General features: G+C 45.8%; 1 protein-coding gene across 3 annotated transcripts in view; it reads left to right on the top strand.

The window, feature by feature from the left end:
• Positions 1-204: 204 nt before the first annotated feature.
• Positions 205-11,706, top strand: part of erap2 (endoplasmic reticulum aminopeptidase 2) — an 82,824-nt gene continuing 71,322 nt past the window's right edge. Inside the window, exons 1-4 of one of the 3 annotated variants that reach the window (XM_079515634.1) lie at positions 205-336; positions 2,050-2,348; positions 7,729-8,027; positions 9,578-9,716. In XM_079515634.1, the coding sequence (XP_079371760.1) occupies positions 2,115-2,348; positions 7,729-8,027; positions 9,578-9,716 (672 nt within the window). In that variant the 5' untranslated portion in view covers positions 205-336; positions 2,050-2,114. The remainder of the gene's footprint in view (positions 337-2,049; positions 2,349-7,728; positions 8,028-9,577; positions 9,717-11,706) is intronic. The other 2 variants (XM_079515636.1, XM_079515635.1) reach the window with 2 other exon arrangements.

Here is an 11,706-nt window from a genome sequence, read left to right as displayed (position 1 = left end):
TGTGGTTGGCCAGTGTGACAGTGGTTTTAGCCAATCAGACACATGGCAAGGCGGGTCTATCCTAGAACTATGGTGGGACTCATATTATAATGACGCGACGCCGCATGTTGTTGTTGAACACTGTTCAACAACAACATGCGGCGAACACTGTTCAACAAACTAAACTGACGCACTGAACAACAAACACAAACACACGCACACACACCTGGCTGCGGTGGGCTTGGAGATCTGCTGCTGCTGCCTGCGAGCGACACCATTTCCCAGGATGCATTGGTGGTGGTGTTGTAGTTCCAGCGTTGTTTCACTTTGAGTTTCCCTGTTTCAGTCAGTCTGTCGGTAAGTAGAAACATTATAGGCTATATATAATATATATATCTGTCTGTCTGTCTGTCTGTCTGTCTGTCTGTCTGCCTGCCTGCCTGCCTGCCTGCCAGCCAGTCAGTCAGTCAGTCAGTCAGGCAAGTACTACTACTACTACTACTACTTTAGGGAGTGCAACGAACCATGTACAACCCAGATTCGGCACAAACAAGGGACTAAATTATTTTCGCTCCTATGCCACCAAAATGTGGAACGCCCTACCAACAGTCATTAAGACATGCGAATCCCTTCGAAACTGTCCCCTTTGTGGCAGCGGTGGCCGAACGGATTGCGGAGCGGGCTTGATACCGGAAGGTCGCCAGTTCGAATCAGCGGTCCGACACGTTAAAATTACCACCGCTGAAGTGCCCTTGAACAAGGCATTGAACCACTACGATGAAATGTTCTATGAGCAGGGCCTGGCTGGAAACAAGTTCTTGAGCTTAGCCCAGATACCCTGGGTAAATATAGTAATCATTTCATTTCATTTCATTTCCGTCAAATCTGAATCCACCCCCCTTTCCCCTCACTGTATATGTTTCCTTTCCCTTTTTACCTCCTTTATGATGAATTCCTGTTCTGTTCTTTGACTATATAGAAGTGTCTATTTGTACGTCTCTAAATGTTTTGATGAATTGAACAAGGTGGACCCTCGTGTAAACAAGTGTAAATGCTTTATGGTGTCGACCACTCACAGTTAACAGCCTTTATGACATACATATTGTCAATGACTTGCATGGGAGGGGGGGAGGTGGTGGAGTTAGTTGCTTTAGCAGACAGTTTGAGGGTCCAATGGAGTTAAGAGGTTTTGTCCGAAGCAAACAAAATATATATACTTTTAATTAATTTAATTAACACACAGATGTAATGGAACTAATTTATGCAAAGAAAAAAAAAGGTCCTTGATGACTTTCTATTCATGATGTATTACCATTGATTGATTGATACGTTTATTGACCATGTGTTGTTGTTGCTTCCTGCAAGTCGCTCTCGTCTGGATTTTGTGTTTTAAGCATTATGTTATACTTTAGCTATTGAAAAATATCAGATCTACAAGCTCATAGCGCAACACCGAGTCGTCCGAGTGCCGCGCTACGAGCTTGTAGGTCTGCTAGTTTTTGAAAAATCGTGAAAATGTGGCGCAAATCTTTGAATATACTGTATTCTTTCAGAGCGAATGTTTTTAACTCAAGTCTTTGCTTCTGGGGGGTGGGGGGTTGGGAGGGGGGGGGTCTCTGGAACAACATATTTTCAGATGGGGGGTTGGCGGCCAAATTCATATCATTCTGGGGGTCCTTGACATGAAATAGTTTGAGAACCACTCATACAGACATAGAGACATAGGGGTTTTCAGAAAACTGTCATGATTGTAGAAGACATTTGTAGAATCGAACCCATTTAGGCCTGACGTCGAGAAAAAAAAAGAGTTGGCTCTGAAAGAATATATATTCAAAGATTTGTGCCGCATTTTCACGATTTTTCAAAAATAGCAGACCTACAAGCTCGTAGCGCGCCACTCGGTTGCGCGCTATGAGCTTGTAAGATCTGCTATTTTTCAATAGCTAAAGTACAACATAATGCTTAGTTAAAACACCAAAAGGGGTTCCCGCCCAGAATGGGTTAAGAGCCTTTGATGAATGACTAAATTGTAATTGTAATTGAAATGTAATTGTACTCTTGCTCCTGCAGCTGAAGAAGAAGAAGAAGAAGAAGAAGAAGAAGAAGAAGAAGAAGAAGAAGAAGAAGACCTAGCCATGCTCTCTTCTTCGTGTGTCCTGGCGGTGATGCTGGCGGCGTGCGCCCGTTGGGGGGCGTCGGGGGCTCAGCTGCCCCCCCTGGTGGCCGGTGGGGACGGCGGCGGGCAGACCCCCTTCCCCTGGACCCACACCAGGCTGCCCACAGCCGTGTCCCCGCTCCACTACCACCTCCGCATCACGCCCAATCTGACCACCATGGAGTTCAGTGGCGTGGTGACCATTCACCTGCAGGTCAGTGTCCTCCGTCCGTCCGTCCGTCCGTCCGACTAACCCATTCTGGGTGGGAACCCCTTTTGTTGTTTTATGTTATACTTTAGCTATTGAAAAATAGCAGATCTACAAACTCATAACTCATAGTTAAGTTAAAGTGTCGCGCAAATCTTTGAATATATATTTTTTCAGAGCGTTTTTAATTCAAATCTTTGCTACTGGGGGCGTCCCCTGGAACAACATATTTTCACATGGGGGTCGGCGGCCAATTACATATAATTTTTGGGGTCCTTGACGTGTGTGTGTGTGTGTGTGTGTGTGTGTGTGTGTGTGTGTGTGTGTGTGTGTGTGTGTGTGTGTGTGTGTGTGTGTGTGTGTGTGTGTGTGTGTGTGTGTGTGTGTGTGTGTGTGTGTGTGTGTGTGTGTGTGTGTGTGTGTGTGTGTGTGTGTGTGTGTGTGTGTGTGTGTGTGTGTGTGTGTGTGTGTGTGTGTGTGTGTGTGTGCGTGCGTGCGTGCGTGCGTGCGTGCGTGCGTGCGTGCGTGCGTGCGTGCGTGCGTGCGTGCGTGCGTGCGTGCGTGCGTGCGTGCGTGCGTGCGTGCGTGCGTGCGTGCGTGCGTGCGTGCGTGCGTGCGTGCGTGCGTGCGTGCGTGCGTGCGTGCGTGCGTGCGTGCGTGCGTGCGTGCGTGCGTGCGTGCGTGCGTGCGTGCGTGCGTGCGTGCGTGCGTGCGTGCGTGCGTGCGTGCGTGGGGAGGAGGAGGGGAGAATGTTTAGGCCTGTCATAGCCATGGTTCACATGACCTTCCGCCTGTTTTACACGATCGCTACATTTACAAACGTATAAACATTCAGATTCCAAATATAAAGTCCTCGCCACATGGCCCACGGGTGTTAGAATTTTCCTGGGACAGCGATTAGCGCTGCTGCATCCCGCGTTGTTTAATAAAAAGCATTTTTGCCATCAGCTTTCAACTACGCGCCCCTATCGGTCGGGAGGAGTGTGGCACTCGGTGTGTTCGATATAGGCACGCTGACCGCACTGCCAATACAGACTAATAGGCGAGTGCGCTCCCGGTGTGCAACTGTGAATTTCCCAAACTAACCCCGTTTGAGAAAAGTAGCCGGGTCGCTCGGATAAAAATGCTTTTTATTAAACAACGCGGGATGCAGCAATGCTCATCGCTGTACCAGCAAAGTCCTAACACCCGTGGCACATGTGGCGAGGACTTTATATTTTAAATCGGAATGTTTATGTACACGTTTGGACTGTAAATGTAGCAATTGCGTAAAACAGGCTGCAGTTGCGCCATGACTGTCACGATAATCATGACAATTTACAATTACAATTTACAATTTAGGCATTTAGCAGACGCTCTTAATCCAGAGCGATTTACATTAAGCAAGAACAAAAAGCATGGGAATACATCACATATATAAAAAGCATTTATCAAGAAACATGCGTAAGCTAAGAACGTAACTAGAACATATCTATATAATTACACTGTACATATAAACTATACATATATACTATACTATGCTGTACATATATACTATGAAGTGCTATGACTACATACAATGCAATTATTGTGCTGTCTACATAACATGCTATAAGTCTGTATCAAATGCTATCTAAGTCTAAAAAGTGCTGTCTAAGGGGGTAGGGTAAGTGCTATGGGCCATGGTGGAGTCTGAAAAGGTGGGTCTTCAGACTACGGCGGAAGATTGGGAGTGATGCTGCAGTTCTGACTGCAACGGGGAGTGCATTCCACAGTTTTGGAGCCAGTCATGACAGTCATGTTTCAGGGCTAGGCCTGTCACAAATATGCAAAATTATATTATACTTCATTATACTATATGTGACCAGATTTGACTGAGAGCCTGCCATCGCGCAACCTCCAGCTTTTCACCAGAGGAGAAAAACGTTTTTTTGTTTTGTTTATCCGAAATGAGTTAATAGCACAGGCAGACTCTTCATATACTAGAGCATGTCTGAAATAAGTGTCAGAGCTGAAATCGACATGTAAATATGAAATAAATGCTTAAACATGTAGCTAGGTGTAATGTTAGAGTCCACAGAAGACATGTAAATATGAAATAAATGCTTAAACATGTAGCTAGGTGTAATGTTAGAGACCACAGAAGACATGTAAATATGAAATAAATGCTTAAACATGTAGCTAGGTGTAATGTTAGAGTCCACAGAAGACATGTAAATATGCAATAAATGCTTAAACATGTAGCTATAGGTGTAATGTTAGAGTCCACAGAAGACATGTAAATATGAAATAAATGCTTAAACATGTAGCTAGGTGTAATGTTAGAGTCCACAGAAGACATGTAAATATGAAATAAATGCTTAAACATGTAGCTAGGTGTAATGTTAGAGTCCACAGAAGACATGTAAATATGCAATAAATGCTTAAACATGTAGCTAGGTGTAATGTTAGAGTCCACAGAAGACATGTAAATATGCAATAAATGCTTAAACATGTAGCTATAGGTGTAATGTTAGAGTCCACAGAAGACATGTAAATATGAAATAAATGCTTAAACATGTAGCTAGGTGTAATGTTAGAGTCCACAGAAGACATGTAAATATGAAATAAATGCTTAAACATGTAGCTAGGTGTAATGTTAGAGTCCACAGAAGACATGTAAATATGAAATAAATGCTTAAACATGTAGCTAGGTGTAATGTTAGAGACCACAGAAGACATGTAAATATGAAATAAATGCTTAAACATGTAGCTAGGTGTAATGTTAGAGTCCACAGAAGTGAACCTTTCGAGCCTGTTTTCTCAACTCGCTGTTTCTCTGCAAGACATTACTCTATAAGCCATATCTCCAAAACTGGTGGGTCAAACTGAACAACCAATATGTCAATTTGAAGCTACGATTCCCTGCTTTCATGTGGAAAAAAGGGAATGTCCGCACTCTCTTGTATAAAGTTTGAGTTTCTTTATTTCATGAAAACACAATCAGCAGCAGCAGTCCACCTAGAGAAACGAACGCGTTTCGACGCGCAGGCCTTCCTCAGCGTTTCAAACTAGGTTGAAAAACTAGTTTCAAACTAGTTTCAAACGGATATTCCCTTTTTTCCATAGATCTTCGAGAATCTGCACCATCAGCTACAGAGACCATCAACTTGAGTCCCTGAGTAGAGCGCGCCTTCACCTAGAACGCTGTTGTCGTTCCCTGCTTTCATACGACATGAAAAAAAAACAAAAAAACAATCCAATGGCAGTCCCTCAGTCAAATTTGGCCACATATTATCAGATTGACATTTACACCACTTAACCCATTATGGGCGGGAACCCCTTTTGGTGTTTTAAGCATTATGTTCTACTTTAGCTATTGAAAAATAGCAGATCTACAAGCTCGTAGCGTGGCACTCGGTGCCGCACTATGAGCTTGTAGATCTGCTATTTTCAGCAAGTGAAAATTACGAGCCATTACGACGGCATCAAGGCCCGCCAAAACACATTTTAGTCGACTAAATTAACTGTAGATTTAGTCGACTAAAATTAGACTACCACTAAAACATTCCGGGCGTCTAAAATGTGACTAAATCTAAATGAAAACTATTCAAGAGACTAAAACTAAAACTAAAATAAAACTATTCAAGAGACTATGACTAAAACTACAATAAAACTATTGAAGAGACTATGACTAAAACTAAAATAAAACTATTGAAGAGACTATGACTAAAACTACAATAAAACTATTGAAGAGACTATGACTAAAACTAAAATAAAACTATTGAAGAGACTATGACTAAAACTACAATAAAACTATTCAAGAGACTATGACTAAAACTACAATAAAACTATTGAAGAGACTATGACTAAAACTAAATTAAAACTATTGAAGAGACTATGACTAAAACTACAATAAAACTATTGAAGAGACTATGACTAAAACTAAAATAAAACTATTGAAGAGACTATGACTAAAACTAAAATAAAACTATTGAAGAGACTATGACTAAAACTAAAATAAAACTATTGAAGAGACTATGACTAAAACTAAAATAAAACTATTCAAGAGACTATGACTAAAACTAAAATAAAACTATTGAAGAGACTATGACTAAAACTAAAATAAAACTATTCAAGAGACTATGACTAAAACTAAAATAAAACTATTGAAGAGACTATGACTAAAACTAAAATAAAACTATTGAAGAGACTATGACTAAAACTAAAATAAAACTATTGAAGAGACTATGACTAAAACTAAAATAAAACTATTCAAGAGACTATGACTAAAACTACAATAAAACTATTGAAGAGACTATGACTAAATCTAAATGAAAACTATTCAAGAGACTATGACTAAAACTAAAATAAAACTATTGAAGAGACTATGACTAAAACTAAAATAAAACTATTCAAGAGACTATGACTAAAACTAAAATAAAACTATTGAAGAGACTATGACTAAAACTAAAATAAAACTATTGAAGAGACTATGACTAAAACTAAAATAAAACTATTGAAGAGACTATGACTAAAACTAAAATAAAACTATTCAAGAGACTATGACTAAAACTACAATAAAACTATTGAAGAGACTATGACTAAATCTAAATGAAAACTTGAAAACTATTCAAGAGACTATGACTAAAACTAAAATAAAACCGTGCTGCCAGAATCAACACTGCGCTAGCCCCTCCTCTGTCCAGGCGAACATACATCCTGGTGTTTGTGTGATTGTAGATCGGCTATTTTCAAATGATTTGTAATGAAATGGGACTTTTGTGTACTTTGTACTTTTGCTACTTTAAGTACATTTTGATGGTGATGCTTTTGTACTTTTGTATGTCGTTCTTCGATTTTTCAAAAATAGCAGACCTACAAGCTCATAGCGCGCTATGAGCTTGTAGGTCTGCTATTTTTCAATAGCTAAAGCATAACATAATGCTAACACCAAAAGGGGTTCCCACCCAGAATGGGTTAAAGGGGCATTCCACTCATTTTCAACATTTTACTATGTCATTAATATACCTTAGAGCTGTTGTGTGGAAATAATAAAAAAGTCCCCCCATTCTGTGTTTCCAAGAACTAGAGGTCTGAAAAAAATCATTAACATGGTGAAACACATCTTGATGATGTCATCAAGATGTGTTTCACCATGTTAATGATTTTTTTCATAATTACAGTTCTAGGAAACACAAAATGGGAGGACTTTTTTATTATTTCCACACAACAGCTCTAAGGTATATTAATGGCATAGTAAAATGTTGAAAATGGGTGGTTTTCCCCTTTAAGTAACTTTTTTTTCCTTCCAACTCCACTTCTGCCAACTGTTGTAGATCTGCTACTTTTCAATAGCGACGGTAGTAAGAAAGTAAAACATTTGAGTAACTTCATTTTCTTCCACCTCCACGGCTGCCTCCACCAGGTCCACGAGGACACGGACTTCGTGGTCCTTCACGCCCACGACATGAGGATCGCCGAGGCGCTGCTCTGGGGGGCGGAGCCAGGCGCCGCGGCCACACCCCCCACCACGACGCCACGCCCCCTGAGAGTCCTGGAGCACCGGGGCCTCCAGCAGGTGGCGCTGGTGGTGTCGCCGGAGGAGCGGCCGCTGCTGAGCGCGGGCCGGGCCTACCGCCTGGAGATCGGCTTCTCCGCCAACCTGTCGCGAAGCTTCCACGGCTTCTACCGTAGCAGCTACCGCACGGCGCAGGGCGAAGAGAGGTAGGCAGCTAGCCCGTTAGCTTCTATAGGAGCAGCTACTGAAGAGAGGTAGGCAGCTAGCCCGTTAGCTTCTATAGGAGCAGCTACTGAAGAGAGGTAGGCAGCTAGCCCGTTAGCTTCTATAGGAGCAGCTACTGAAGAGAGGTTGGCAGCTAGCCCGTTAGCTTCTATAGGAGCAGCTACTGAAGAGAGGTAGGCAGCTAGCCCGTTAGCTTCTATAGGAGCGGCTACTGAAGAGAGGTAGGCAGCTAGCCCGTTAGCTTCTATAGGAGCGGCTACTGAAGAGAGGTAGGCAGCTAGCCCGTTAGCTTCTATAGGAGCGGCTACTGAAGAGAGGTAGGCAGCTAGCCCGTTAGCTTCTATAGGAGCGGCTACTGAAGAGAGGTAGGCAGCTAGCCCGTTAGCTTCTATAGGAGCGGCTACTGAAGAGAGGTAGGCAGCTAGCCCGTTAGCTTCTATAGGAGCGGCTACTGAAGAGAGGTAGGCAGCTAGCCCGTTAGCTTCTATAGGAGCAGCTACTGAAGAGAGGTAGGCAGCTAGCCCGTTAGCTTCTACTGTAGCAGCTACCGCACGGCGCAGGGTGAAGAGAGGTAGGCAGCTAGCCCGTTAGCTTCTATAGGAGCAGCTACTGCACCGCGCGCGGTGGCGTAAGGTAGGCAGCTAGCCCATTCAGGACGGTGGGACCTTAGAGTATATATTAATAGAGACGGCACCGGCCCATCCACTTGCATAAAGGTGGATTTCTCCTCCATCCACTTGCATTAAGGTGGATTTCTCCTCCATCCACTTGCATTAAGGTGGATTTCTCCTCCATCCACTTGCATTAAGGTGGATTTCTCCTCCATCCACTTGCATTAAGTTGGATTTCTCCTCCATCCACTTGCATTAAGGTGGATTTCTCCTCCATCCACTTGCATTAAGGTGGATTTCTCCTCCATCCACTTGCATTAAGGTGGATTTCTCCTCCATCCACTTGCATTAAGTTGGATTTCTCCTCCATCCACTTGCATTAAGGTGGATTTCTCCTCCATCCACTTGCATTAAGGTGGATTTCTCCTCCATCCACTTGCATTAAGGTGGATTTCTCCTCCATCCACTTGCATTAAGGTGGATTTCTCCTCCATCCACTTGCATTAAGTTGCTCAAAAGCGCATGAGACGATTTCACTCCTCCTTCCGGGTAGGAACAGAGTGCATTCTGGGATGGATTGGACCCAAACACGTCGTTGGCTATCATTGCTCCGTTTGCGCGCGTTCACTTATGAAACATTCGTTCACGCGTCATTGGCCCAATAACATGAACACAATGATAGTCAACGGACCCCCGGCGGACCCCCGGCGGACCCCCGGCGGACCCCCGGCCCTATGGAGGACCCCCTTTTGGTGTTTTAACTCATTCCATTCTGCTTCAGTTCTTGCCGCCTGATATTTTGCTAAGAAGTAAAAGTGTAACAAAAAAAACAAAAAAGTAAAAAAAAACGTATTTCACTTCCTTCGTTTTTTGAAAATAAATTAATCATTATTTTTATTATTATTATTCATTAAATGAAGGTTCCTGGCGTCCACGCAGTTCGAGCCCACCAGCGCGCGCGCCGCCTTCCCCTGCTTCGACGAGCCGGCATTCAAAGCCAACTTCACCGTCCAGATCGTCCGAGAGCCGCGACACATCGCCCTGTCCAACATGCCCAAGGTTCGGATTAACCCATTTTGGTGTTTTAAGCATTATGTTATACTTTAGCTATTGAAAAATAGCAGATCTAAAAGCTCAAGCTCATAGCGCGGCACCGAGTGCCGCGCTATGAGCTTGTAGGTCTTCTGAAAATGTGGCGCAAATCTTTGAATATGTATTCTTTCACAGGGAATGTTTTGAACTCAAATCTTTGCTTCTGGGCGGGGGGGGGGGGGGTGGTCCATGGAACAACATATGTTCAGATGGAGGTCTGGGCGGGGGGGGGGGGGGGGGGGGTCCATGGAACAACATATGTTCAGACGGAGGTCTGGGTGGGGGGGGGGGGGGTCCATGGAACAACATATGTTCAGATGGAGGTCTGGGCGGGGGGGGGGGTCCATGGAACAACATATGTTCAGATGGAGGTCGGCGGGGGGGGGGGGGGGGGGGGTCCATGGAACAACATATGTTCAGATGGAGGTCTGGGCGGGGGGGGGGGGGGGGGTCCATGGAACAACATGTTCAGATGGAGGTCTGGGCGGGGGGGGGGGGGGGGGTCCATGGAACAACATATGGTCAGATGGAGGTCGGCGGGGGGGGGGGTCCATGGAACAACATATGTTCAGATGGAGGGGGAGGGGGGGTTCCATGGAACAACATATGTTCAGATGGAGGGGGGGGGGGGTCCATGGAACAACATATGTTCAGATGGAGGGGGGGGGGGTCCATGGAACAACATATGTTCAGATGGAGGGGGGGGGGGGGTCCATGGAACAACATATGTTCAGATGGAGGGGGGGGCGTCCATGGAACAACATATGTTCAGATGGAGGGGGGGGGGGGTCCATGGAACAACATATGTTCAGATGGAGGGGGGGGCGTCCATGGAACAACATATGTTCAGATGGAGGGGGGGGGCGTCCATGGAACAACATATGTTCAGATGGAGGGGGGGGGGGGGTCCCTGGAACAACATATGTTCAGATGGAGGGGGGGGGGGTCCATGGAACAACATATGTTCAGATGGAGGGGGGGGGGGGTCCCTGGAACAACATATGTTCAGATGGAGGGGGGGGGGGGCGGGGGGGGGGGGGGGGGTCCATGGAACAACATATGTTCAGATGGAGGTCGGCGGCGGGGGGGGGGGGGGGGGGTCCATGGAACGACATGTGTTCAGATGGAGGGGGGGGGGGGGGGGGTCCATGGAACAACATATGTTCAGATGGAGGTCGGCGGGGCGGGGGGGGGGGGTCCATGGAACAACATATGTTCAGATGGAGGTCGGCGGGGGGGGGGGGGGGGTCCATGGAACAACATATGTTCAGATGGAGGTCTGGGCGGGGGGGGGGGTCCATGGAACAACATATGTTCAGATGGAGGGGGGGGGGGGGTCCATGGAACAACATGTGTTCAGATGGAGGTCTGGGCGGGGGGGGGTCCATGGAACAACATATGTTCAGATGGAGGGGGGGGGGGGGGGTCCATGGCGGGGGGGGGGGGGGGATCCATGGCGGGGGGGGGGTCCATGGCGGGGGGGGGGGGGGGGGGGGTCCATGGAACAACATATGTTCAGATGGAGGGGGGGGGGGGGTCCATGGCGGGGGGGGGGGGGATCCATGGCGGGGGGGGGGGGTCCATGGCGGGGGGGGGGGGGGGGGGGGGTCCATTGAACAACATATGTTCAGATGGAGGTCGGCGGCCAAATACATGTACTTTTGGGGGTCCTTGAAATGAAAATGTTTGAGAACGACTCATAAACATGAGGTTTTAACTCATAAACATGAGGTTTTAACTCATAAACATGAGGTTTTTCAGGAATTTCAAGGCATTTGTAGAATCGTCCTCAGGTCTAAATGGGTTAAAAGGATAGAGACCCAACCGGAGCGACAGCCCACTAGGGAGCGCCTGCAGTCCCTCCTCTTACCACTAGGGAGCGCCTGCAGTCCCTCCTCTTACCACTAGGGAGCGCCTGCAGTCCCTCCTCTTACCACTAGGGAGCGCCTGCAGTCCC

This window comes from Electrona antarctica, assembly GCF_951216825.1.
Source record: "Electrona antarctica genome assembly, chromosome: 12".
In the NCBI taxonomy this organism is placed as follows: domain Eukaryota; kingdom Metazoa; phylum Chordata; class Actinopteri; order Myctophiformes; family Myctophidae; genus Electrona; species Electrona antarctica.
Note: the sequence above shows the minus strand (reverse complement) of the source record. Positions and strands in the feature narration are given on the sequence as shown.